This window comes from Chenopodium album, chromosome 21 (assembly GCF_948465745.1).
Source record: "Chenopodium album chromosome 21, dcCheAlbu1.1, whole genome shotgun sequence".
Lineage (NCBI taxonomy): Eukaryota > Viridiplantae > Streptophyta > Magnoliopsida > Caryophyllales > Amaranthaceae > Chenopodium > Chenopodium album.
In genome coordinates this window covers 18,362,173-18,387,146 of record NC_137854.1, presented here as the reverse complement: position 1 = coordinate 18,387,146, position 24,974 = coordinate 18,362,173, and the positions used below count along the sequence as shown (strand labels likewise).

The window sequence follows — 24,974 nt, the reverse complement described above, 5'->3', positions numbered from 1 at the left end:
TCAAAAACTTGTATGAGACAACTAATCGAGAATGTGTCGATTGTTATATTTATGTATTTGGATTCTTAGCCCTTCCCCGATTAGTTCTTGTTTGATTTTGTTAAATTCATTTTCATTATCGTTATTTGTCAATTGTAGATGCCGTATGACTTTAATTAATGAAATTTAGTGTCCTTTAGGACTTCTTTAAAAAAAAAAATGATAAACCGTTAGAATTTAACCAAGAAATTAAGCAATCCAATTGATAGGTACATCGCCTTAGTATCATGGATGATTGCACAATTTTAGACGACTTTAATAACCAGGTGGAAGATATGAAATGCGAACGTATGAATACCATTGAATTGCACGGTCAAAGAAAGTAAGAACTGCTTCCGAGGAAACTAATCAATAGTTGGCATATGTGGAATGCGAAAGTATGATTTGTTTTGGGGCTGTTTTTGAGCAATTGTCGTTCCTATTTTGTGCACAAGCTTAGTTGAACATACCCCAATCTCAGCCTTATAATTGGCTATCATAAAAATAAGTTGGACAACCGTGATAGAGGCTTCTTCATGAGGAGCCGGATTATCAGGGTCGTCTTTGGAAAGGGGACTATCAACCTGCTTGCGCTCCCTAGTGCCTTGGCATCGAGGACCACGCTCAGCATCGCTACAGATACAAGCGAATTCCCATATATTTCATTCTAATCTGATAAGTACTTTTGTCATGTACATAAATAGTATCAATCATGGTCAGGTCAGTGTTGTATTAACGTCTTGAGCCATTTTCAGTAGTATCTCCGTACAAAAGTTTGGGTCGGAGCCATTTTCAGTAGCGTCTCCCTAACTATGAAATTTTAGGTTGGAGATTCCTTTACCCCTGCACTCCCAAATGACCTAATTACATAGGGCCCCACATTTATTTTCCTATATTTATACTTCTCTTTGTTCTCGTCTTAAAAACAAGTCAATGTAGTTCAAACCATTCGACTCCAACCCTTATTATCAGCGTGGGCCCATCAAAAGGGCCCCTCCTAACTCGTTGCTCAATCTACTCCTTATAGTCAACCATGCAACTATGAGGCTTGGGGGGTGGAGATTCCCAATTTCCCATACCCCCGCACTTTCAAAGGGCCTACTCCGTATCTCACAAATCTAAAATGAATGAACCTGTGAGAAATTCCTGCAAGATTGTGTAATTCTCCTTGAGATGGAGATGATTCATTAACCTCAATATATAGTTGATTACAACCTAAGGTTACAATAATTACACAAAATAATAAAGAGAACCTTTACACATTCTCTATGAAGAGAACCTTTACATATTCTCTAACAATTCCGACCTGATAAAAAAAAATATATTAATCCAAAATAACCAAATCTTACAAAAACCGTCTCAATACATCGTACCCTACTACACAAATCCCCCTCAAAGGCCCTAATCAAATAATATAAACCAAACTCCTCACTCATATATGTGGTGCTCCAATCATGCACATGATAATACTAAAATAAGCAATATAATCCTTGGGATATCATGTGTAACACCATGTGGCCAAATCACTAATAAGTCCAATATCACATCAACCCAATATTTGTAGTTTTGTACATTACCACTTTTGCGCGCTTCCATTAATAGTACTACTCATTTTTATTCCCTTGTTTAATTTTTATGTTTATATATACTTGTATATTACCTTCCAAATGCTAAGTCATTGATTGACTCTGCTTCAATACTGTCTCACAAGCGGCTAAAGAGAGAAATCTCAGTCACGAACTCCGCAATTCGACGACGTTATTCCAAGGTAAAGGTTTAATTGTTCTTTTTCCATCAATGATTGAAAGTTTTTTTTGTTGTTTTTTGTTTTTGTGCAATTGTTTGATTGTTTTATTTGTTTATTTATTTAATTCTATTGATTGTTATTTTAGATCTGTGTTTGGTTTGATTGAATTATTGGTTTTGGTTTTCTACTAGAATTTGGAATTTTGGTGGAATTTTGAAGTGAAATTGAGTTTGATTTAGTGTTTTGGTTTTGAATTTGATTCAATTGTAACGGTCGTTGATTTTGGAGAATCAGATTTTTTTTTTTTTTTTTTTTTTTTTTTTTTTTTTTTTTTGGGATTGAACGTGTTTAAATTTTGTTATGAGTAGTTTATGATTTTTGCTGAATTTTGATTTTTTGGTCGAGTTTGTATGAAGTTGAATTCTATAAGTTGAGGATTTAGGAAAAGGAATTACTAACGGTTAGTATAATCTGATGTTAAATTTTCTGATAAGGGTGTTTTTGTTATAAAGTTGAGGATTTAGGAAAAGGAATTACATGACGAATGTGCAAAAAATGCATCAGTCTCAATCTAGATCTCTGCTAGTGATTACAATAGTATTGAGAAAGAAACAGAAAGGTAAGGGTTGAGAATAAACATGTACGAATCTTGGTGATCAAGATGCAAAATATTTGAATCAGAAATCATTGGAGTTTGCAGCAGCCAACAGAGCTGCTCCAATTCCAGAACCATCCTTTGAGTGTTCAATTACTATTTTCTCTGATAAGGTCGGTCCTAAAAGCTCGGTAACTGCATCCTGAAGATAACTTCTATATTGTGGGTAGTTTTCATACAAGCCTCCATCCATTGCCACAACAGTCCGTTTCCCAAAAATGACACTTTTCATGTCGTCCTCCATTTTCTGGAGAATCCCCACAATTCCTGCACCAGCTAATCGCCCCCCTCTCTTTGCTATTGTGTCACAAACCTCGAGGACTACTTGCCTTGCTCTTACGTTTGATTCAATCTGGTGAATCTCAAAGAAGAAAATTTAGCTATGATAATCTCAAAAAATTGCAGGATACTAGATAATCTTAAGCATATTGATTTTGCTGGACTTACTCCTGCCTCATTGAAGAGAATAGAGCCAATTGCATCCAAGTCGTTTGATGTGTCCTGCTGCATAGCACATATATGCGGGGTTCTGCAAGGGCCAAATTGTAGTGTTTTAAGATGGTGATTAGGCAGTTCTTCATGCCGTCATTCTAGTGCAATCAAGATGAAGTACATATATAGTATTTCAACAAAACATGATTGTGGTACTAGAGAAGGAATCAGAATTTTCTCAAAAGATGAGGCCAAATTTTCTGAATTTTTTTTTTTATTATTTCTGAATTTTGATATTTTGGTATGGTTTTTTATGAGGTTGAATTGAGTAAAAGGAATCAGGAGCTTTTGATATGATTTAATATTAAAATTTTCTGATTAGGGTGTTTTTGTTATAAAGTTGTTTGAATAGGGTGGAATGATGAAGAACTCATTGTCTGATCATTGCTTTAATTACATTGAGAGTGATGAAGAAAATGAAGAAAAAGTATCAAACCTTGATGAAGATGATGGTAGCTATTCAGATTCTTCGTCGCATTCATCCATGGAAATCCGGCAACAAAGCAAACCCAATTCATATACTACTTCTTGGCCTCAGAGTTATAGGTAATCTTTGTGTAAATTTATCATAAATAGTTTAAGTCCCGTGCATTGCACACGATCATTTTCAGACTTAGATACATATTTTGTAAAATTTGAACAATAATTAATACTCAATTTAATAAGATCTAATTTTTGTTTTACAAATTTAACTTGTATGTACTATAGTATTACCTATACTCCATATTAGATGACCTATTGAATGTTTATACTATTCACATAATCTACTTGACTATTTATGGTGATTTATCCTTAAATTAAATAACACTAATACGAGTATGAGATTTATTATATTCATCTCAATCTAAGATACAAAATTTCTTAGCATATTCTAAAGGATTTTTTTTTTAAGGCATAAGAATAATAATTATAATAATAACAATACATAAAAAAGGGTTTTTGGTGGGAACAAACAAAAGATAATGACGTGTGTCATTCCAAGTGTTTGTTTTGGTTTCATTTTATTGATTTATAGACCTTTGGAGACTGAAAGATCAATACTGAAGTCAAAATGGGGAGTAATTGAGATCTACCCTGTTTTGGTTTTACTGTGAGGGCTATGTATATGTTTTTGATTGATTTATCTAATGCGATGCTTATATGTCCTTGTAATTGAATTACAGGCAGTCCATTGATTTGTATAGTAGTGTGCCATCTCCAAATATTGGATTTCTGGGCAATTCTCCTTTGTCAAGGTTTGGTAGTTCATTTCTGTCTTCATCATTAATTCAGAGGCATGGTTCTGACGTAACAAAACCTCTCCTACCAACAACAGCAGATGTCCAACACCACCTTCAAAAGCATAGCTCTCCCTCTCTTCTTCCTCCTGTCCCATCAAGGAAGTCTTCTTCTTTAAAGAATTTAAAGAAGGCAGATTCTGAGTACAAACCGTCTATCATATCGCATGAGTTTCATGCTACTCCTGATAGCACCTTTGGACAAGCTGTAATAAATGGTGAGTACTTCAATTACATTGCCGATTTTTTCTGTTTAATTTTTTTTTTGGGCAATGTATGATAATCTTGTCTCCTTGAATATATTTTCTTGGTCGATTAAAAAACTTTCTGTTTTAATTGCAACTTTGGGATATTCACAATTACCAATGCATATTGTATAACATTAGTTACTCTAATTATACTCTACTAGATTATTAAAAATTAATAAGTTGAAAGTATGAGTCTATATGAAGATGAATCTAACAAGACTCCTCATGACTATGTTTTTTCTAACGTATAAATCACAAATGATGGTCAAAGGTGTTTGTGTGAATAATTTAAATTTTTTAACGTTTTAGGTTAATAAGGAATGGAGGAAGTATATTTCTAAAGTTTTAAAGTTGTAATTTACTCTAAGAGGATTTGTGGTGTGATTTATGTTAGAATTTTGATCCAACTCTTACAATGCTTAGATTATATGATCTAATTATAACTTGTATTTTAGGTATAATCTACATTGGTACCAGTCGTAATGTTGTTGTCGGGTCTGTCAATGTCAATATTATACGAAATCTTTGGTAGGATCTTGATTCTATTCCTTATACTAACAAGTCCTGTTGGGATGCTGTAAAGTTGATTTTGAAATTTATTTAAACACTTATTTCTACAACAAATAGACGTGGTTATCAAAGTTGCAATTCTTCTTTTTATGATCAAGAGATTTGTAAATCCTCGGTTATAAAAGTCTCGCTATCTTCTGCTTACTAACATTGATGAACCTTAATCAAATACTGAAGGCTGCACATCTTATAGTCAACTCTATTCTTCATGATTTTCCTATACTGGTAAGGTGATAAGATCTGAAGAGTAATAGTCTTTTAAGATTTTCACGTACTTTATTGTCACAAACTATATAAAATGTGCGATTCAAATGTTATATATTTGAAATACTATTGAAACTCATTTATTTTGATACTTTAGGATAGTTAATCTAAAAAATCAAGAGACGTAATAATTATTTCTTACAATGTATCGCTGTTGAGGTACATATAGATCCTTCTAACAGTATGTTTATAGAACATGATTATCGTATTGGGTAAAGCTTTATTGGTGGCGACATCAATAAATCTTATTTATCATTAGCTCTGTTGAAGATTTTTAGGCATACACTCAAGCTGCAAACCTGGGATATTAAAGAGCCAGTAGTCTTTTTCTTTCGTGTATTTCAATCTTTTTTCTGTTAAAGTGCTTTATTTGCATTCAGTTGGTTGACAAGTATAGATCTTAGTTATGTTTCCCACTTTGACGATCTAACCTTTAAACTAAATCACCTTTAAAGCATATACTTAAGAAAGTTAATAACTTGTGGGTACAATGATGTTTTACAGGTGTGAATGTTTTATGTGGAGTAGGAATACTTTCTGCTCCTTATGCTGTTAAGCAGGGAGGGTGGCTTAGCCTTTCCATACTACTCGTCTTTGCTATTCTCTCTTTCTACACTGGACTTCTTTTACGTCATTGCTTGGACAGTGCTCCTGGATTGCAGACCTATCCAGACATTGGTCAAGCTGCATTTGGCAGAACAGGAAGAATTGTAATCTCGGTATTAATCTATTTCCAGTCTCTTTCCTTTTTGGACTATTGCTACACAAATGATCCGTGAATATACCAATATGGATGCATGTAGAATTTTCTTAAAGAACATATTTTCTTGTTTATGATGATTAAAATTGCAAAATAGAGCAGTAAAACAGCTAGCTTTGAATTGCAACTAACAACTAGACTTGTTAAGAATAGACCTACGTTGACTAAATTCTTAAAAATATAAAATCTGAAAATAACAAGAATTCAAGAAAGTTTTAAGAGCTCAATGTCATGCAATAACTTCTTTGGTTATTGGCAAAGCAACCCATGTACCATGCACCACTCAACAAAACCTCAATGCTAAGCCCATTGACACTTTCTCCACGCTTGACACTACCATGTACCCCACAATACACAAGCAAGCACACACCTTTGTAATAGCAAATTATTCAATTCATTTCAAAAAAGTATTATGATATTTTCTGACTGTTTTCCTTTCCTTTCTGGCATGCAGATTATATTATACATGGAATTATATGTAAGTACCGCTGTTCAAATTATCCTCCTTAAAATATAAGTTGCACATATGTTTATTCGCTGGCTTTTACTCATATTGTTTTCTGATTGATGTTGCTATCCATCATGGTTAGGTATTCCTAAATTTTCTGTAGTAAAGTATATAATCTATCCTAGTTATGAGTAAGACAACTTTCTTTGAACTTATGAATTGTGTATCTACTTTAAAATCGTACAAAGCAATTAAATGTATGGGTTAACTAAAAAATTAAATTTGATTTTTCTTTGACTTTATAGTATGCTAGTGGATTTAAAATTGTAGAATAATCCTTCTGTACAGATTTAATTGTTCCTCTTTGACTTTCATGTTTGCCAATACTAAATTTTGACCATTTATATTTTAATGTACATATACAAGTAAAAAATTATAAAAAGTTTATAGATTAAAATTATATTTTGAGACAAATTTGATAACATTTGACAAAATAACATTTGTTTTTATATGTTGGTAGAGTTATTATTGTCAAGACTTGTATATGGTCAAAAAGTAGACTTGGAATCATTAATTGTGGGTGGAGTGAGTAAGGGGTTGGGTCTCTTTGTTTGCATGGAGTTCCAATGAGTAAAAGTGGAAGTTTATTTTATATATTTGTGTTTGGTTCTATCCAAGAGATTTGATGCATAATTGTATTTTCTTTATACAGGCATGTTGTGTTGAGTATATAATATTGGAGAGTGATAACTTATCATCTATATTCCCAAATGCACATTTGAATCTGTTTGGTTATGAGCTGGGTTCCCACATCCTATTTGCATTAGCAGCCACTCTTGCTGTGCTTCCTACATGTTGGCTGCGTGATCTTAGCCTTCTGAGCTACATATCAGGTTAGAATGTTATCCATATCATTATTTTTTATAAAATGTTAATACTATTTTTGAAGTCCATGAAGTAAACATGTTATAAACAATATGATTGTGTCTAAGTTATCAATCATTATTAGGCCTATAAATAAACAATAGATTTCTATTGATCATTTGATTAGCCTTGATATGTATAAAGCGACTTTTATGTATCTATGTCAGTCGTGGTAGGGTGTCATGCTGTCTATATACCATGTTTGGTTAAGTTTTGAATTAGTAACTTCCTTAGATTAAAGGATAAAAAGAGAAACAAATCCATTCATAGATGAATTGTATAGCAAAAATTATGTTCACTGTATCAATGATTTACATGCGGTTTACCTTTTTCAATATGTCTAAATTTACTTTCAAATGGGAATGTGTATAATACTTCCTCCGTTAACTATTATTTGCAACATATACTATAAATAGATGCTAATTATTATGTGCAACAAATGTTTTCTTTCCTTTTCAGATAATCATTTTTCTCTATCTCTCTCCTCATCACATGCACCCAACTTTTTCTCTCTCCATTTTACTCTCACAAACAAATTTTGCCTAGGAGTCTGCAAACACCCCCTTTGTTGCAAATAATAGTTAACGGAAGAAGTAAAAGAAATAAAACTTGCATTGGCAGTTTGGAAGCAAGAATCCTATTTGCTATAGGAGCTCTATGGCTCCGTAAGAGTTATGGTTTTATATTAGTCTCATAACATTAAAATATATCTCTTTCATGCAAACTTGATTTCTTAAGTGTATGATGTTTCATCTGTCCTCAAATGATTGTCATGCAGTAAAAAAAAAGTAATAAAAATTAGTAAAGATTAATATCTCCGCTAAAAATCTTGTTCACTTCAACTTAAAAAAAAATATTCACTAAAAATAATTTTAGTTCAATAAAAATAAGTTAATTTCAGTTCAATAAAAATAAGTTCAGTTCAGTAAAAATCAGTAACTTTAAAGAAGAAATACAATAGAGAATCAGTAAAATTAATTTCAATTCAGAAAAATTTAATACAGTTCAGTCTTAATAATTTAAGTTCAGTAAAAATAATTTAAGTTAGCAAAATTAATTTCAGTTCAATAAAAATAATTTAAGTTAGTGAACTGAAGAGGGCCTAACTCTCTTTATATCTCATGTGATGCGGGATTTCCATCAATTCTATCTCCTTCGATTAGATTTCTTCTTACATTTCTACTATCTATCAAAATACTACACTACTCCACTATTACTCTTAATTTGCGCGCCTAGGAGCATTTGTGAACATTTAGGCTTGCATTACTTGAAGTCTACTTTTTATTTCAATATATTGTTGGATGTTTTTTTTATACTTCCTCCGTTCTCTTTTAATTGCAACGTGGAGGGGATGGACGGTTTTTTAGAGAGGAGAGAGATTGAGAGTAATAAGAAGAAAACCCATCTAATGAGGAGAGAGATAGAGATAGAGAACATCTATTCAGAATTTGGAAAATAAGTTCGCCTCAATACCTTCTTAATGATTTTGTGCCCATATTATTTGGTCACAACCCTGCATCTCTTGTCTAAGCATCTAATCATAATTATAATGTGAACGTTTCTTAATAAAATAATGTCTTCTAATGCTGCCATATGTGCTTGTGACATATTTATCTGTTCATTCCAGAAAAATATCACTGTACTTTTTGTCTTGGCTAGAGCCACACTATATATGCCTCTAATATCAAAATGGAAGGCCTTTGCTTGGTTTTTCTTTTTTTAGTCATGTTTTTTTTAGTGAGTTGGTTTATTAATCTTTTAATATTTGTATGGAAACAGGTATCTAGGGATGAAGGAGGACTATGTATACTGGGATGCCTTTATGATGTCCATTAACATATGAAGTTGTCGATGTATTAAGTGTGGATCCATCAAACTTATTCACTGTTTACTATTTCATGGTTTTCAGTTGGCGGAGTCATTGCATCAGTATTGGTAGTCCTATGCTTGTTTTGGGTTGGCTTGGTAGATCAAGTCGGTTTTGTTGGCAAAGGATCACAACTAAATCTATCAACTCTTCCTGTTGCAATTGGTCTTTATGGATATTGCTACTCAGGACATGCTGTTTTTCCTAACATTTATACTTCTATGGCAAATCGAAGCCAATATCCCGCTTTTCTTCTAACCAGGTAACTTTCATTGAATGAGACTTTTGCTTACATTTATGACCTGCTCAATTTATCTTAGCAGATTGATTGGATGAGGACCAGGCAAGCGCTTGTGTAAATTTTTAGATCAATACGAAATTTAGTGGTTTCCTCTGTTTTTTTTTATCTAATTTTAATGCATGATAGCAAACAAGAAATTGCATTTCAGCTTCGCGTAATCCATGAAACACTAGTTAACAGAAATTAGAATCATTAAACATCATCAGTTGCTAGCTGTTACATGATCACAGAAGCTATTATTTTCTTTTACTATATTCATTATGCTTTAGAATGTACAGTTCCCATCTTCTAATCCATTGTCATTGGTTTCTTTACTTGGGGTGATTTTGTACTCATTCAACCTTTTACAACTGTAAGTGTGTGTGTATGTGTGTGTGTGGTTTTTTTTTTTTTTTTTTTTGGGGGTCATATTAGTACTAATAATCAGTATATTTTAAAGTTAGATTTATATATAATAATTGGATTGAAAGTCAAGATATAATGATTAGAGAAGTCACAATTATGTTCTTTCTAGGTATAATATAATTGAATGTATCCTGCTAGAGTTTGGATAGAAAGCTTTGAATATTATCTTAGGATCTTAAACGCACAATATTCTTGATATAGTGTACTCTTTGCATGAATTTTGAAGAATATCCTCCATTCATGGACATTTATGGTTAGTGTTGGTCGAGTCAAGTGCAAATTTAATTTAGGATATTGCAATTAAATGCTTATTTCAGTGTGTTCTTTTAGAAATGTTTTATTTATTTATTTATTTTAATATTTTTTTTAAAATAATTTTATCTGGCAGTGTTCTCACCATTTTGGACTTCATTACCTTAGACTTCATTCCTTTCACTTGAAAAACCTTAATCTGAATTTTTCTAACTTTATCAAAACTTATCCGAACTTATATGGACTTCTTCGAATTTAATTTTAGATTAGGTTTGGGCAACCTTTATTTGAATTTAGTGGATTTTATCCGAAATTATCATAATTTGTTAAAACTTATCCTTTTAACTTTTTATTTTGAGGTGAAAAGAACAAAGTCCTGATGATGCAAGCATGATAAGCTAACTGCTATAAAATTCCTCATCTAACATTTTTTATTGATGGTGACCTTATGCATTGTTTGCAAGATGTAGCTTGTGTGACATCATGACTTAATCTTCTTTGTGATATAATTTCAACTGTCTCTATGAGTTTCAGCATGTAAATGTCTTATTATATTTGTGGTCATGTGAGAATCAATTTCAATTGTTTTGTAGTAGTATATTGTTTGGCCAACATATCTGCATCAAGTGGGGTGCAATGCAGTTTAGTTTAGCTACTGTTGTTTGCTGTAATAGTGGCCACATTGAGCCAAATGATGTTTTATGTCGATTGAATAGGATTAATGTATGTTATACTAACCAAGAGACTTTATGGCTGATGCAGCTTTATGATCACTACTTTAATGTGTGCTGGAGCTGCTGTTGTTGGATACCTGATGTTTGGAGAATCAACAGAGTCACAGTTCACCCTTAACATGCCCTCAAATTTGGTTGCATCTAAGGTGGCCATTTGGACTACGGTATGGGATTTATGCACTCTATCTATATTTCTGTTACTGATGTAGTTCGAAGAGGACTAGAAACACATAATGGAATAATCTAATCATGTGATTCACCAAATTATTATTCTATGCTTAGGTATATAGTAACTAATTACTTTTTTCCGTGATATTTAAGTGAATAATATAGTCACCAAATTATAAGAAATTTTAAAGCAAATAAGATATTTACGTGAATCACTTTTTTCCTAATCTTTTTTGCAAAATAATTTCTGTTTTGTGATACATATGTAATAGTCCTCCATGTGTGCAAATTCTATACTACTCCTGGAGTACCGTGTGCATGGTACTCCAGGTTTAAAAAATTTATGTTATTTAGATATGAACTTCTTATTGAAGCTTTCGCTGTACTCCAGATTTATAAAATTCATGTTATTTTGATGTGAACCTCTATTATATATATATATATATATATATATATATATATGTTATTTTTTAAATAAGTACATGTTAATTTAATAAATTCATTTTTTTTTTATACATGATGTTAAAGTAAATAAGTGAATAACATATTATTTTAGCAAAATAACACAAGGTTTAAAGCAAAATAACATAGGACTTAGGCAAAATAATGAATACTAAATGTCTTGATAATTTGGCCAAAATAGCGGCACATACTTTCAACCTTGAATCTTAGCCTCTTATGCATGTATATAAAGAGTTGCTGACAGCTGATTTGCCTACTAGTATGGGCAGACCATGATGGATCTAGCTATCTTTATTCATTGACACAGTCATTAAGTTGCTGTTAGGCAAAATTCTCTAATTGAATGAACTAGGCGACCAAAAGATTTGAACACCATCAGCCAATTTTGTAAAACATAAAACATCAAATTTCATGCAAGAAAGGAAGAAAATCTTTGAGAGGAATCTCATTTAATATGAAGTCAATCTCTGAACCATATGAACAAAAACAAACAGATACAAGCGGAAGATGCATTTCATAAAGAAACCACAAAGAGATTTGTCTAAAATAGCCATATATGTCTAATATAGCTGTATTTTAAACATGTTTAATCACTTACAACTGTTTCACAGATCTGAGACTAGACTTGTGGAGATGGTGAAAAAGAGGGAGGGGGGTGGGGGGTGCAGAGTCTAAAATTTTGTTTCTCTCACGCCTTCTAAAGGGTCAAACTAAATTATATGCTGTACTGAAAGATCCATCTTAAGTGGCTCGTATTTTTATGGAGAAGGATAGTTGTTTATTAGTAATTGTGCATTGAACAGTCATTCATCTCTGTTTAGAGATGAAGCATTCCATTTTTTGAGTGCTCAGTGGCCAGATGGCATACTTGTATTTTTTTCAACTGATGCTAATAGAAGATACATTGTCAGTCTTGGCTCATTTTTCTTCACTTGTCACGACATCCTGCCCCTCAATCAGTATTGATCCCACCATTGGGGATTTAGCAGAATATTGAGTGTAATTACATACTCTTCTGTCATTTCTTCAGTGTGTTCGAAATTGTTATTATGCTACATTAAAAACTCCATTAAACTTTCCAAATTTTAAAATATTACTCTCTATATTTTTTAAACTGCAATCTATGCAATTAAATCTATGCAATTGATCGTAAGTGATGGAGGAGGAAGATTTTTGTCGATGGCTACATGGAAATATCACTTTTCGTTCATGAAGCCGATCTGACCCCACTTATGGGATTAAGGCTTTGATTAATTGATTGATTGAATCTATGCAATTAAAGTTTGAGTCATTTTATCTGGGAAGAAGTACATCATAGATTAGTATAGTGACATAAATAAGTTTCCTTAATTGTCCAACAGTATTGGTGGATGTAGAAAATGCTTGCATGTCCTTAATAGTTCAACTTTACTTAGATACATATTTCTCTACCTTACTCAATGCTTCAATTTCAGTGCTACAGTTTTATTCGGGGAAGTTTAGTATGATTATCCTTTTTCTATTCACCTATCGATTCTGATGTTCTAATCACCATTTCTTTACATATTTATTTTTATTAATTATTGTGGTTATACTGTAAATTATTCCTCAATGAGAGTATTGACAATGTTTCCTTGTTCTGTTTGCAGGTGGTCAATCCATTTACAAAATATCCTTTGCATTAGATATTTAAAAATTAGTGTACTGTTTTACCCTACGGAAAGAGACATCTTTCATTGTTATTTCCTTAATTATAGCCACATATGCTTTGACCATGTCGCCCGTGGCTATGTGTCTGGAGGAGTTGATACCATCTCGCCACCTAAAATCTCATATATACCCAATTCTTATCAGAACTGCTCTGGTGATATCAACCTTATTGGTTGGTCTCACTATACCATTTTTCGGTAATGTTCTGTCCACTGAAGTTATATAGTTTCTGTATAAGATCATTGTTGCTCTGTTGCCAAAAAAATATCATGAAATAAAATGGAATGTCAGTTATTTATGAATCTTTATCTACTGGTAATTATCTTCCGGGGATAATTTTGCTTCTCTTATACAACAATATCGCAGGTCTTGTAATGGCATTGATTGGATCCTTACTAACAATGCTTGTGGTAAGCCCTTTTACAAATTTTCTTATGTTCTTTTGTGATGCATTATTTCGGTCAATCTTTAGGACTCTTCTAAATGATAACAATAAAAAATCCTTTGTGTCATATGTCATTTTTGACTTCATTTTCTTTGTTCTTTTACCTTGTTCCATATTTGGAGGTCATTTAATGAGAGTTGGACTCTTAGTTGTATGAGAGGGGTAATCTTAGTTGGAGAGGAAATTTTTTTTTGTAAGTGAGAATCAGGGGTATCTTAAGATAGTAACATATATGCTCTATATTAAGGACTACACGGAATAATCACTTTTGGTTCATGTAGCCGACCCCACTTATGGGATAAAGTCTTTGATTGATTGATTAAAGACAAAGGAGAGGAACATAAAATATGCTCACAAACCTAAACAAATGTGAAGAGTGTTGGATTAGTGGATAATGCTGTTTGATGTTCAATAAATAAAAAAAAAAAATGGCTACAATATGCACACTACGAGTTCATACAATTTTTACAACCTATTAATGTCTCACAAGTTTTATTATTTGTGCCCTGTCACTCTTGTATAATTATAATTAACTGTCGGTATGAATATGTCAATTTTTAATGTTACATAATAAAGCATTTAAATCAAACTTATTAGCATCACATGGGCTTGATAACTAGTTTTATAATTATTGATCATAACGCGTATACTGTATTAATTGTCCATGAAAGAAGGAATAGGGGACAATCAAATGGTTAGTACCATGCCATATAGTTAGAAATTTAACACAAAATGCATCAAATGATTAGCAATTGTAGGTTTCATGTTTTGCTCAGATTATTTACTAATAGATATTTTTGGCAGACTCTAATATTGCCTTGCGCATGCTTCCTAAGTATCTTGTGGGAAAAGGTGACATACCTTCAGGTATGTTTAATAATTAGTATTGTTTCCCGTATTTGATGATTAAGTTTCATGATTGTACAAATAACTTGATGTGAAGTTCTGGCTCATGCCCTGCTCAATTTCTATCTTTACTGTCAAGATATTTTTTTTTTTTTTTTTTTTTTTTGGGAAATGGAGCTGACATGTGGTCTGCCTTTCCTGAATAAATTTGAACTCAGAAAAATAATTAATTTCTTCTGTGGGGTGTTTAATAATAATGGTTGTTTACTGACTACCCAAAATCCGTATGTTTAACTTCCCAAATCTTTATGTTAGATTTTCAGACATTGGACTTGTATAATATTTAAAGACAATGAACAAAATAACGTTAACAAACAACAAGCATAAGTACAGCCAGTACAGGCACAATATGGAATGACTTCTAATTGGCTACAAAAAAAAAAAAAAAAAAAAAAAAAAGCCTTACTGTATCAATCCGACCATTAAAATTTTAAGGATCAATCTTGTCCATTTATTTGACTATGGGCTATAGATCAATCACTTCAATTACAAAACTTTTTTGAATCATTGAAACATTGGTTCTGTGGTATGTAACCTACTACAATGAACAACTTTTGCTCAGGTATTTTTAGAATTGTTCTGAAAAGATTTTGAAAAATATAAATGTGTGTGGTACTTCATCCCCTCTCTACATCTATTTGTGTACATTCTTTATGTTCCTCAATTCAACCGTTTTAAATCCATGTAATAATTATAAGCCTGTAGATGTATTAATTTGCTTACGAACTTTCTGAATCATTGGAACTGGGGGTTTTAGGTACATATGTTGTTATTATTCTGATAAAGTTCTTTGTATTGGATATACATCTACGGAGTATTATTCTGCTATAATACCCTTTGAGATTATAGTCAATGTTTGTATGCTCTATTTTATAATAGGTTAGTCCCACTCGGGAACAGTCATCTGACTACCGAAAGAAACCATGCATACCAACATTTAAATTTGGGGCAATTTCCTCAGTCATGTCAAAAAGTTGCACTTGGGTTTTCCATAGCTAAAAAAGCTCTAAAAGGCTGATAGATATCTGGGAACTCTTTCTTGACTTAAAAAGTGTTGTAGTACAATAATTGTTTAATGATTATTACCATCTCTGATTTCCTGAGTATTATGTTTTGGGTTTGAAAACTTCGAGAAATGATTTCAACTGAAATTTACATGTGGATGCTTGCTCACTGTAATGTGTATGTGGCTGTATTTCTGTACTGTGTACTTGTGTGAGAACACGCACTTGCCCGTGTATATATATTCTTTCTAAGCAGCCTGCTATGTTATGTTACTGGAGAAGAGTTATTCAAGAATCAAAATGAAGGAAATACTAACATGAGCAATGCAAAGTTTTGACAATCTATTTAGTCTAGTCTTAGCTCTGGTTATATTCTTAGTATCCCAAATTTGCTTTTTTTTTTCTTTTCCTTCAGTAATCATTTTCCATTTTTCAGGTGTCAGCTTGTGTTGTGATTATTGCTGTTGGCGCGGTGTCATCGGCTTTTGGAACATATTCTGCTCTCTCCAAAATTATTGAGAGCTTGACATGAATTATTCAGATCCTGTATAATTCAATCAATTTTGATTACAAATTGCTAAGCAATTTTGTAACTTATATCTCTTTAATTTAACTATCAAAGATATGAATCTTCCCCGCCTTAAGTTGGTCTCGGGTGAGTTAATTGTTATTACCTATTTGAGGTGCATAGCTATTTAAATGGTAAAAACTTGACTCTGCTATCGCAATGTTCTTGCATATTGTTGCTTTCCCCTTTTTTTTATTGTTAACACATATGAAGTATTAAATATGCAAGTTTGTCTTTTTTACCTTAAATATCTTATAAAAAAAAATAAATTAATTGACATTTATTCTTAATCCTTTTAAATTATCCAATGTATAGTGAACCTTGATGTGTGCTATTTTACACTAACTGCTGAATATTAAATAAATATGATGTTATTCGACGATGTTTGAAAAATAAGAGATATTTGATAGCAAAGTTGTAAATAAATGCACTTTTTTTTTTTTTTATTGTTTATGGGGAAAACTGCTACTTGTAGTGGATATATCCTAAAATCACTACTTGAAGTATTCTGTAGCAGTTTTGCCCATGAACGGTTAAAAAAAAAGTGTTCTTATTTCCAATAGTGCCACTAGATTGACTAAATTTGTTATTTATTAAAATTAACACAATTTAAAACTAATACTCGTGTTAAACAAAAATAAGAAAACTAAGTAAAGTATTAAAAATGATAAGCTAAAGTAAAATAAACATTAAAATAATAGAATATAATAAAATTAAAACTAAATAAAACAAAGATAATAAAAACCATTAAATTCCAAAGTTAGAAAAACTTAAGTATCAAAATCCTAAGTTGAAAAAATTAAAAATACAAATTCTAACAAAACTATATACGTGTAAAAAAAATAAATAAAAAAAAAGCACTTATTTAAATTTTTTTTGTCAAGTCCCTTATTTATTTTTTTTTTGTCAAGTCCAACCACTTACGAAATTCCGACTGTTGACTTAACTTCCCAGCGTTCACTAGCATGTAAGTGATGTAACCCCACTAAACCCCCTTTTCTTTTCTTTTTTTTTTTTTTTTTGGGAAATTCTCTTTGGTAACACTCTAGTTTTTATTTTTCTCAGTGGTAAATTACAAAAAATCTTATTATCTTTGGTAAACTTTAACTAGTATAAATTTTCAATGGTAAACTTAATGAAATTATAAGCTTAACCTTAGTTAACTAAAGACTTAATGACTAATTTACCCCTAATCTCAATTCCAGTTTTTCATCCAAAATCCTTCAACCCAAAAACTAATGCAAGCAACTAGAACCACCGCCTAGACGCCGCCATCGTCCAGAACAACTCCCCTTCAACTAGCCCATTCCACCATTACCCAATCTCAACTATTATCGCACCACCTGAACACAACCACTGTCACCCACCATCTCCAACCGCCACTCAACCTTGCTGCCCAATACACCCCTGCATCACCAATCTCATCCCTCTCCAACCGCTACTCCACGCATCACAACAACACCACCATTCACCAACAACAACCAACTCACCAGACATCCCCTGCTCCACCAATCTACATCATTCACCTTCACCAATTCTACCTTGCCATTTAACCACCAACTGCAGCCCACAACCTACCGCAATTAGTGGCGTTGCTCCGAATTGATCCACATATCAACTGCTCCACAATCGCAAACACTACAACAACGGCAACAATTGGCTGTAGCCTAGCAAAAATCACAGCCGCACTCGCCACCATTCGCCACCAACATAACTCAAGGCAGCACCAATCGAAATTCGCAACTATCCTACTTCAATTAAGATAGTGACTCGTCAATTTCAGCATATAAAGCCCCAATTCAGTTGATTATCAACCTAATGTTCCCAAATTTAATTGCAAGGTTTGATTTTCTGATTAATTTGTAGGAGGATTCTCTAATAAGTTAGCCTAATTTCAACTCTAAATGCAACAATCATAGCCACAACAAGAAGATCAGTGGGGTTGGCTAAACAAATTGATTTTTGCAATTTGAAGATCAATTACAAAATTTTGCAAAAATCGATTATTGTTAGTAGAGCTTGTTTGTCAGATGGTGAAATGTAAGGATGAAGAAAGAGAGGAGGATGAAGATGATGATGGTAGGTTAGATTTAAGTGGGGGCATGATGTGTGTCATAAATGGCATACATTTGACGAGCATTTAGGTCCTTTCTATTCTCTTTTCATAGCTTTCATGCTTAATAAGTGCTTAGTTTTATGCTTTGTTGCTTAGTTTTACCTTTCTTCTCTTATTTTGTAGCTTTTGTGCATTTCGTTGGTTGTCTAGCCTTTTCTTCTTTATTTGCTCTATTTTCGTGGTTATGGACGAGGTTTGGGTCTTGATTTTGGTGATCCACTATGGTAGAAGAAGCTTTTGGATCAAGTTCATGGAATTTGGGAAGCTCAAGATGCAAAGAAGTGGAAGTTCCAAGTCTTGGCTCTTCTCTTGTGCTCCCTTCAAAGGAAGTGTGTGCCCTCAATATTGAGCCTTAGCTACTGCTACTCCTAGTGCCCATCACCATCATAAATCATGTGTGCACCCCTTGAGCTTGAAGAGTTGAAGATTCGAAGAAACCCAGTTGAGTGCGGCCGCACGCGCAGAAGGTGCGGGCGCACACGAAGGATGTGCGGCCGCACACGAAGGATGTGCGGCCGCACACCATGGTGGTGCGGCCGCACATCATGGTGGTGCAGGCACACATCCTCTGTTGTGCAGCCGCACCGACGTGGGTCTTTTCCGATCGGATTTCGACGATTTTCTCTCTTTTCTTATACCTATTTGAACCCAATTTTTGTAAGAAGTTTCATAATAGAATTAGATCATATTCTTAGCTTAGTTGAGAGCTTCTCTCTCTAGATTTTAGGGGTTAGTTTTAGGAGTAGATTTTAGAGAGAGAAAGTGAAGAATTTCAATGGTGATTGAGAGATTGAAGATCCAATGGTGACAATTGTATTGGAGATCTACTCTATTATCAATGAGCATTTCTAAACTCTATCTCATTTATTGTTTTGTTTAGTATTCATGTTTAGATTGTTTGATTTTGATTAGATTTTGATGATTTGATGATTGATGCTAGATTAGAGTAATTGTTGATTCTTTTATTGTTGATTGTTGATTTCTTTAGTTGTTGATTGAATTGATAATGTTGCTAGAGTAGTTGTTTGGTTAGGGATTTGGTGAAGCTTATATTATGTAATGGATTGATGTAGATTGAGGATTTTGATGGAGTTGATGATGTGATTAAATTGGTTAATTGATTATGTGCATGTGTGTGTTTGATTTAGGCTTGATCACCCTAGTTATTCACACTAGATTGCATTGTAAGTTCACATTGATACGGACCATTGATTTGTGGCTTGCATTTACACGATTGAGGTGTCTTGTGATGTTTCCTAGCTAGAGTTTATTGTAGTTGACGCTAGTTAGACCTCTAGGAGAATAGCTTGATATGCTCTTTTGGTTGCATAATTAATCTTCCCTCACATTGCTTGACTTAGTCAACTTCCTAAACCAATTTGCTTTGTTCATTGCTAATATAAGTGAATCCTAATCCCTAGCATTTTATTTGTTTAATTTCTTTGTCTTAGTAGTTGTTAGTGTCCTCTTTTACCCTTTGTCTTCGACCTAACTTAGGCACATAATTGAAAGCACTTAGACATTACCGTTCCTTTGGGTTCGACCCTTGACTTACCTCTATACTTGTATTTAGGTTTGTTGAGTGTTTATAAATTTTGTTTGGCTTAGGAGGATTAGTTCAACGACCTAATTTTCCCACGTCAGGGCATTTTAGGTATTTAAGTGTTTTAAGTAAGGATATTTTAGGAATTTTATTATTTTTATTTTAAAATAACCTTAACCATAGTTAATAATTAACTAAATTATTTTATTAAGTTTTAAACTAATTAAAGTTACCAACGATAATAAGTTTTTTGGCAATTTACCACTGAGAAAAATAAAATCTATAGTGTTACCAAAGAGAATTTCCCCTTTTTTTTTTCTCCTTTTTTCCCCTTTTCCTTCCATTCTTTCCCCTCTTTCGTACTTGTCTGCTTCAATTCCACAACACTCTGCCTTCTCCTTTCTACAATTTACCATTGAAACTTCAGCTAAATCGCATCAACCGAACATGAAAAACACAATTCAGGTAAGTATTTATACGAAATTTCTAAGTTTGTAAAGTATAAACAATTAATTTAAGGCTTTCGAAAATTAGGGCTTGTATTACCAATTGAATTGTGGCTGTCGAAAATTAGGGGATTTGTTTTGCGATTTGTGCTTTGCGAATTGTTTTATAACAATTTGTGTTGTGCGATTTGTTTGTACAGAGCAAAAGTATAGTGATAATTTAGTAAAAATCGCAACCTAAACCCAGTGAAAGTTGATGAGCAGTAAATTAAAGAACTTACCTTTACTGGAGTAATTTAACAAACAAATCGATGGTAAGCAATCAATTACCTCCTACCATGGTTGACAAGTAGAGGACTAGAGGAGTACGAAGAGGGAAAAGTTTGGAGGGAAAGGAAAAAATAAAGTGAGGTTAAGTGGGGTCACGTGAGTTGCACATGCTAGTCATGGCCGGAAACTTAAGTCAACAGTCGGAATCCGGGAGAGTGGTGGGACTTAACAAATTTTTTTTTAACATAGGTGTGCTTTGACAAAAAAAAAAAAGAAAAAAAAAATTATAAGATGATTTTTAACAAAATATGTATTTATAAGATGGTTTTCAACAAATTTTCCTTTTTTTTTCCCCTTTTTTAAACTTTCTTTTTCAGTTATATATGATTTTAAAGCCTTGCTTTATTTCTCTTTCAATTAATTTTTTCATTTTCTATGTACTAACATTTTTTTTCCTCATTCCTTTGATTTTATCATCGTCATTAATCTATGTTTTTTCTTATTTCGGTTCTTTTGGTCATTGAAGTTGAGTTTGGGTTAAAGGAGACAAATATAAATTGATTTCAAAGGAGAAAAAATATGGTAAAGAATGAAGTTTAAACCACCATTAATAAAGCTTGCTTCTGATTTTAATGAGAAGTGTATAATATTTTAATAATTTTGTAAATAGTATACCCGTATAATTTTATAATTGGAACATTTAATATTTCAAAAGTGAACATAATTTTTTAATAGTTGTAAATGAACATACAAATATTTATAATTAAATATTTAATTACGGAGCATTATTATAGATGAAAAATGTATAAAATTTATAATTTTGTACTTGTTATTGAAAAAATTTGAAGGTAACCTAGTGATAGAGGTTTATATACAAAAATATTAATTGAAGCTATAACTACCATATACAAATTTGAAAGTTTTAAAATTCAAATTGGGAAGAGTAAGAGCCGAAAAGATGAATCATTTTTTATGAAAGGATTTGCTTGTTGTTTGGAATTCGACTGTTTTTTCAGTTATTGTTCATATTTAATTTCAATTTAACTATTCAATTGATTTCCAGTTATGTGTATCATATATTAACAATTATAGTTGTTATTATTGATTGTTTATGATTTTCGTATTTTTTATTATTATAATTATTATGCTCCGTTTTGTAATAGTAAATGATCATTTATCTTTTATATGTGTTTCTGTGCTACATGTTTATTTTTGTTGTATTCGAATATATATGTTGTACATTTGCATTTTAATGAGTAACATTGTTTTGTAGTTATGCATATACATTTTTATTAATGAATATATTTTATTATTTGTAATTTTTGTTGTGTTAGAATTATGTTCACTTATAATCATTTATATATAGTTGTGTTTTTAATATGTTTTTGTTGATAAAATGTATTTTTGTAATTGAACATTTTTGTTACTGTTTTTGTTTATTTATAACATCGCTCATTTGTATTTTTTGCAGTGGAAAAAAAGAATGATATTGCTTTTGAAGAATAAAGTCGGTTCTGAGTTAGCGGAAAAATAGTTTAAATTTGAAGCAAAAGATTATGAAATGTATAATTAATATGTATTTAGAAAAGAATTTGGAATTATAGTTGGGAAGAGTAAGAGGCAAATATATTATTCAATACACATGAAAAGATTTGTTTGTTATGATGAGCGTTATAAAGATAGTTCATTATTGCTTGAACAATAATTTTTTTTAGGAACCATTAGTCCTTAAACGTACATATGTATTACTATTAATGAATAAATATTTATCTTTATTAAAAATGAATATGTATCAAAATAAAAATGGACAAACCATATTTTATTAATGAACAATATGTCACATGTAAAAAGTATTTAAAGATCATGAGAGCTTATTTTCGATTTCTTTTTAAATTAGCTAAAGATTTAAAATAGACAATTATTTCAAAATGGCAATGCTCAATCACAAATTTGAATTTTTTTGAACATTTAGCTTTTTATTAATTAACAAATTGCATTTTTGGTATGACCGTTCGTTGTATATATAATAGGCACTAGCTAGATCAGCAGACATTTGTTTTTGAAGGATTCGGCTATAGTATGTAGTTCTCAAGGAAAAAGAAAAAGGATTGTATCCTTCTAAATAAAATCAAAGCGAATTTGTATATCATCATGAATTGTAATATTGAAAATCAAAATATACAATATAACTCCACACATACAATATCAAACATGATAAGCTTCTTGATACAAATTCGAAAAATTCAATTAAACTCATCCATGTTAATGGTTCATGTTACATTGCTTGGAGACTCCATGCATTCTTGAGTTCTCTCTCTATGTCGTCTTCAATTCTTTTCCTACTATTGTGTAGTCTAACTAACAAGTTGATGTTGATTCTTCTCGTTGTTACGGCAAGTGTTGAAAGAGTGTTTTCCGCAATGACTTATGTCAAGAGTAAGTTGCGAAATAGCATGGGTGATCAACTTATGAATAATTGTTTGATAACTTTTATTAAGAAGAAAGTGTTCCTACAAGTCACCGATGAAGATATCATTAATCGCTTTCAACAAATGAAGACTCGAAGAATGCAATTGTAACTTTTATTTAAAGTTTATGTAATTTTTTTCATTTTTTTTTTTTGAATTGTATGACTTTGTTTGGATTTTTTAATGTTGTAAAACTTTTACTATTAAATTATCTATCCGTTCAAGTAATTTTTTTTCAACATTTTTGGAGTTAAGTATAAAATTAGGCACTATCTTTTTCCATCTTTCACCTTTTGGGTATTCTATGTTTTTTTTTTCACCTTTTAGGTACTCAAAGGCATTTTCTGGCATAAAGGTAACCAAAGGTAAGTTAAAAACTTAGTACCTTGGATAACATGTGGGACCCTCTTAAAAAAGACCCTGGGAAACGAAAATACTGAGTCCCCTCATTATGACGTCTGCTGGTGATTTGATTGTAGCGCATAGGATTGTCACACGTGTTTCTTGTGGAGTAGGTTCTTATTCTACACGCTACTTAATTGTGTGGCTGGAAATTAAACGCAACGTTTGGAATATCTAGGAGGTTTATTTATTCTCATTGAAGCGTCATTTTCTCATTTATTCCTCTATTCATCTTCTCAAATTCTCTCTACTTCCTTGAATATTCTTCTGATTTGGGGGCTTCCATAAGTGGATATTTTGCACTCCATTGTTGAAGATTAGTGAGGTATGCATCCTTAACTTGTAGTGTTGTGTTTTTTTCGAAATAATTTAATTTTTCGAATGGGTATATTTGGGTTTTAGGGTTTCGATTTTTTTTTTCAATTGTGTTCTTCAATTATGCGACTATGTGTTGAAACTAGATGCTTGGTGTGTTAGAAAACGGTTTATGTGTTTGATGAATGTTTGATTTAGGGCGCGGTAGTTCATCAGATTTGTTGTGGTTAGGGTATTGTAGAAAACAGAGTGTTAGTGTAAAAATTTGTTGTGTTTGGTGATTGTAGGAGTAAAATAATGGATGGACTTGAGGATGATCACCCTTTGCTACACCTCGATGTCCTTCGTTTTCATCAATCTCCTAAAAGGATTCTTGCTTGTTCTTGATATTCTTCTAGCCACCCTCCTATTACATCTGCAAAAATTATTTACTGTAGCCATTTTTTCCCTTGCAGGGCTTGGATATGGAAGAATCACTGAGGTTTCTGTGAATTTTTTTATGTTAAAGCTATGAAGTTAATGTGAATCTTTTTTATTTAACATTTTGATTGCAACGGCTAGTTTTTTGGATTTAATTATGTACTCTGTATTTACAAGGAAATATTGAAGGACCTATCTATTTTGGTTGTCCTGCATGTAATAAATAAGGGACTGTGTTTTTTGGATAGAAAATTCAATGAAGGGATTGTGCTTTTTCTGCATTTATCTAGCTAAGGGACTGTGTTTTTTTCCGGTGGGTTTACGTTGGGTTAAGTCACCGGTTTCCTAACTTGAGTACCTAAAAGGTGAAAAAAAAACATAGAGTACCCAATGTAACACCCTAGAAATTCTTTTCCTTTAAAAATACCTATTTTACTTTTTAAAATACGATTTTGGAACATCTAAGACAATAGCGCCACTGTGAGAATGACTATGACAATAATCAAAGACACACAGCGGAAGACTTAAATCAAAATGTACCATTAAAAAAACAAGTCAACTAAAAAGTCAACCAAACGAAAGTAAAGTTAAAACCAAAGTCAAACGAAGTCAAATAAAATCAACCTACAACTTGGAACCATTAAAGGCCCTTATTAAAAACCAAACCAAATCCAAATCATTGTGTTAGTCCACATATAAATAATACCATAAATAATCAAAGCATGAAAACACATCATAAACTAATAGAAACTAGCATGATTCGCTCTTCACTCATGCCCCGTCATGAATA

General features: G+C 32.0%; 2 protein-coding genes across 2 annotated transcripts; one reads left to right on the top strand and one right to left on the bottom strand.

Annotated features, from left to right (window-relative positions):
* Positions 1-1,635: 1,635 nt before the first annotated feature.
* Positions 1,636-16,406, top strand: LOC145601304 (amino acid transporter AVT1C-like). The gene is made up of 13 exons (XM_081657303.1): positions 1,636-1,786; positions 3,253-3,458; positions 4,076-4,407; positions 5,776-5,990; positions 6,486-6,509; positions 7,192-7,372; positions 9,313-9,532; positions 10,991-11,126; positions 13,221-13,244; positions 13,337-13,478; positions 13,648-13,691; positions 14,531-14,593; positions 16,073-16,406. Exons 2-13 carry the CDS (start codon positions 3,271-3,273, stop codon positions 16,166-16,168), a joined length of 1,665 nt encoding a protein of 554 aa, XP_081513429.1. The 5' UTR covers positions 1,636-1,786; positions 3,253-3,270; the 3' UTR covers positions 16,169-16,406.
* LOC145600533 (hexokinase-2, chloroplastic-like) lies at positions 2,443-2,930 on the bottom strand. Its single transcript, XM_081656417.1, has 2 exons — positions 2,868-2,930; positions 2,443-2,772 (listed from the first exon to the last, which is right to left on the bottom strand). Exons 1-2 carry the CDS (start codon positions 2,928-2,930, stop codon positions 2,443-2,445), a joined length of 393 nt encoding a protein of 130 aa, XP_081512543.1.
* Positions 16,407-24,974: the final 8,568 nt, after the last annotated feature.

Bases quoted from the DNA above. Each gene is read 5' to 3' on its own strand.
- LOC145600533 (XM_081656417.1), bottom strand. From the start codon at position 2,930: ATGCAGCAGGACACATCAAACGACTTGGATGCAATTGGCTCTATTCTC. The intron at 2,773-2,867 runs GTAAGTCCAGCA...GAGATTCACCAG, and splicing joins TTCTCTTCAATGAGGCAGGA to ATTGAATCAAACGTAAGAGC.
- LOC145601304 (XM_081657303.1), top strand. From the start codon at position 3,271: ATGATGAAGAACTCATTGTCTGATCATTGCTTTAATTACATTGAGAGT. The intron at 4,408-5,775 runs GTGAGTACTTCA...GATGTTTTACAG, and splicing joins TGGACAAGCTGTAATAAATG to GTGTGAATGTTTTATGTGGA. The intron at 11,127-13,220 runs GTATGGGATTTA...TTCTGTTTGCAG, and splicing joins AGGTGGCCATTTGGACTACG to GTGGTCAATCCATTTACAAA.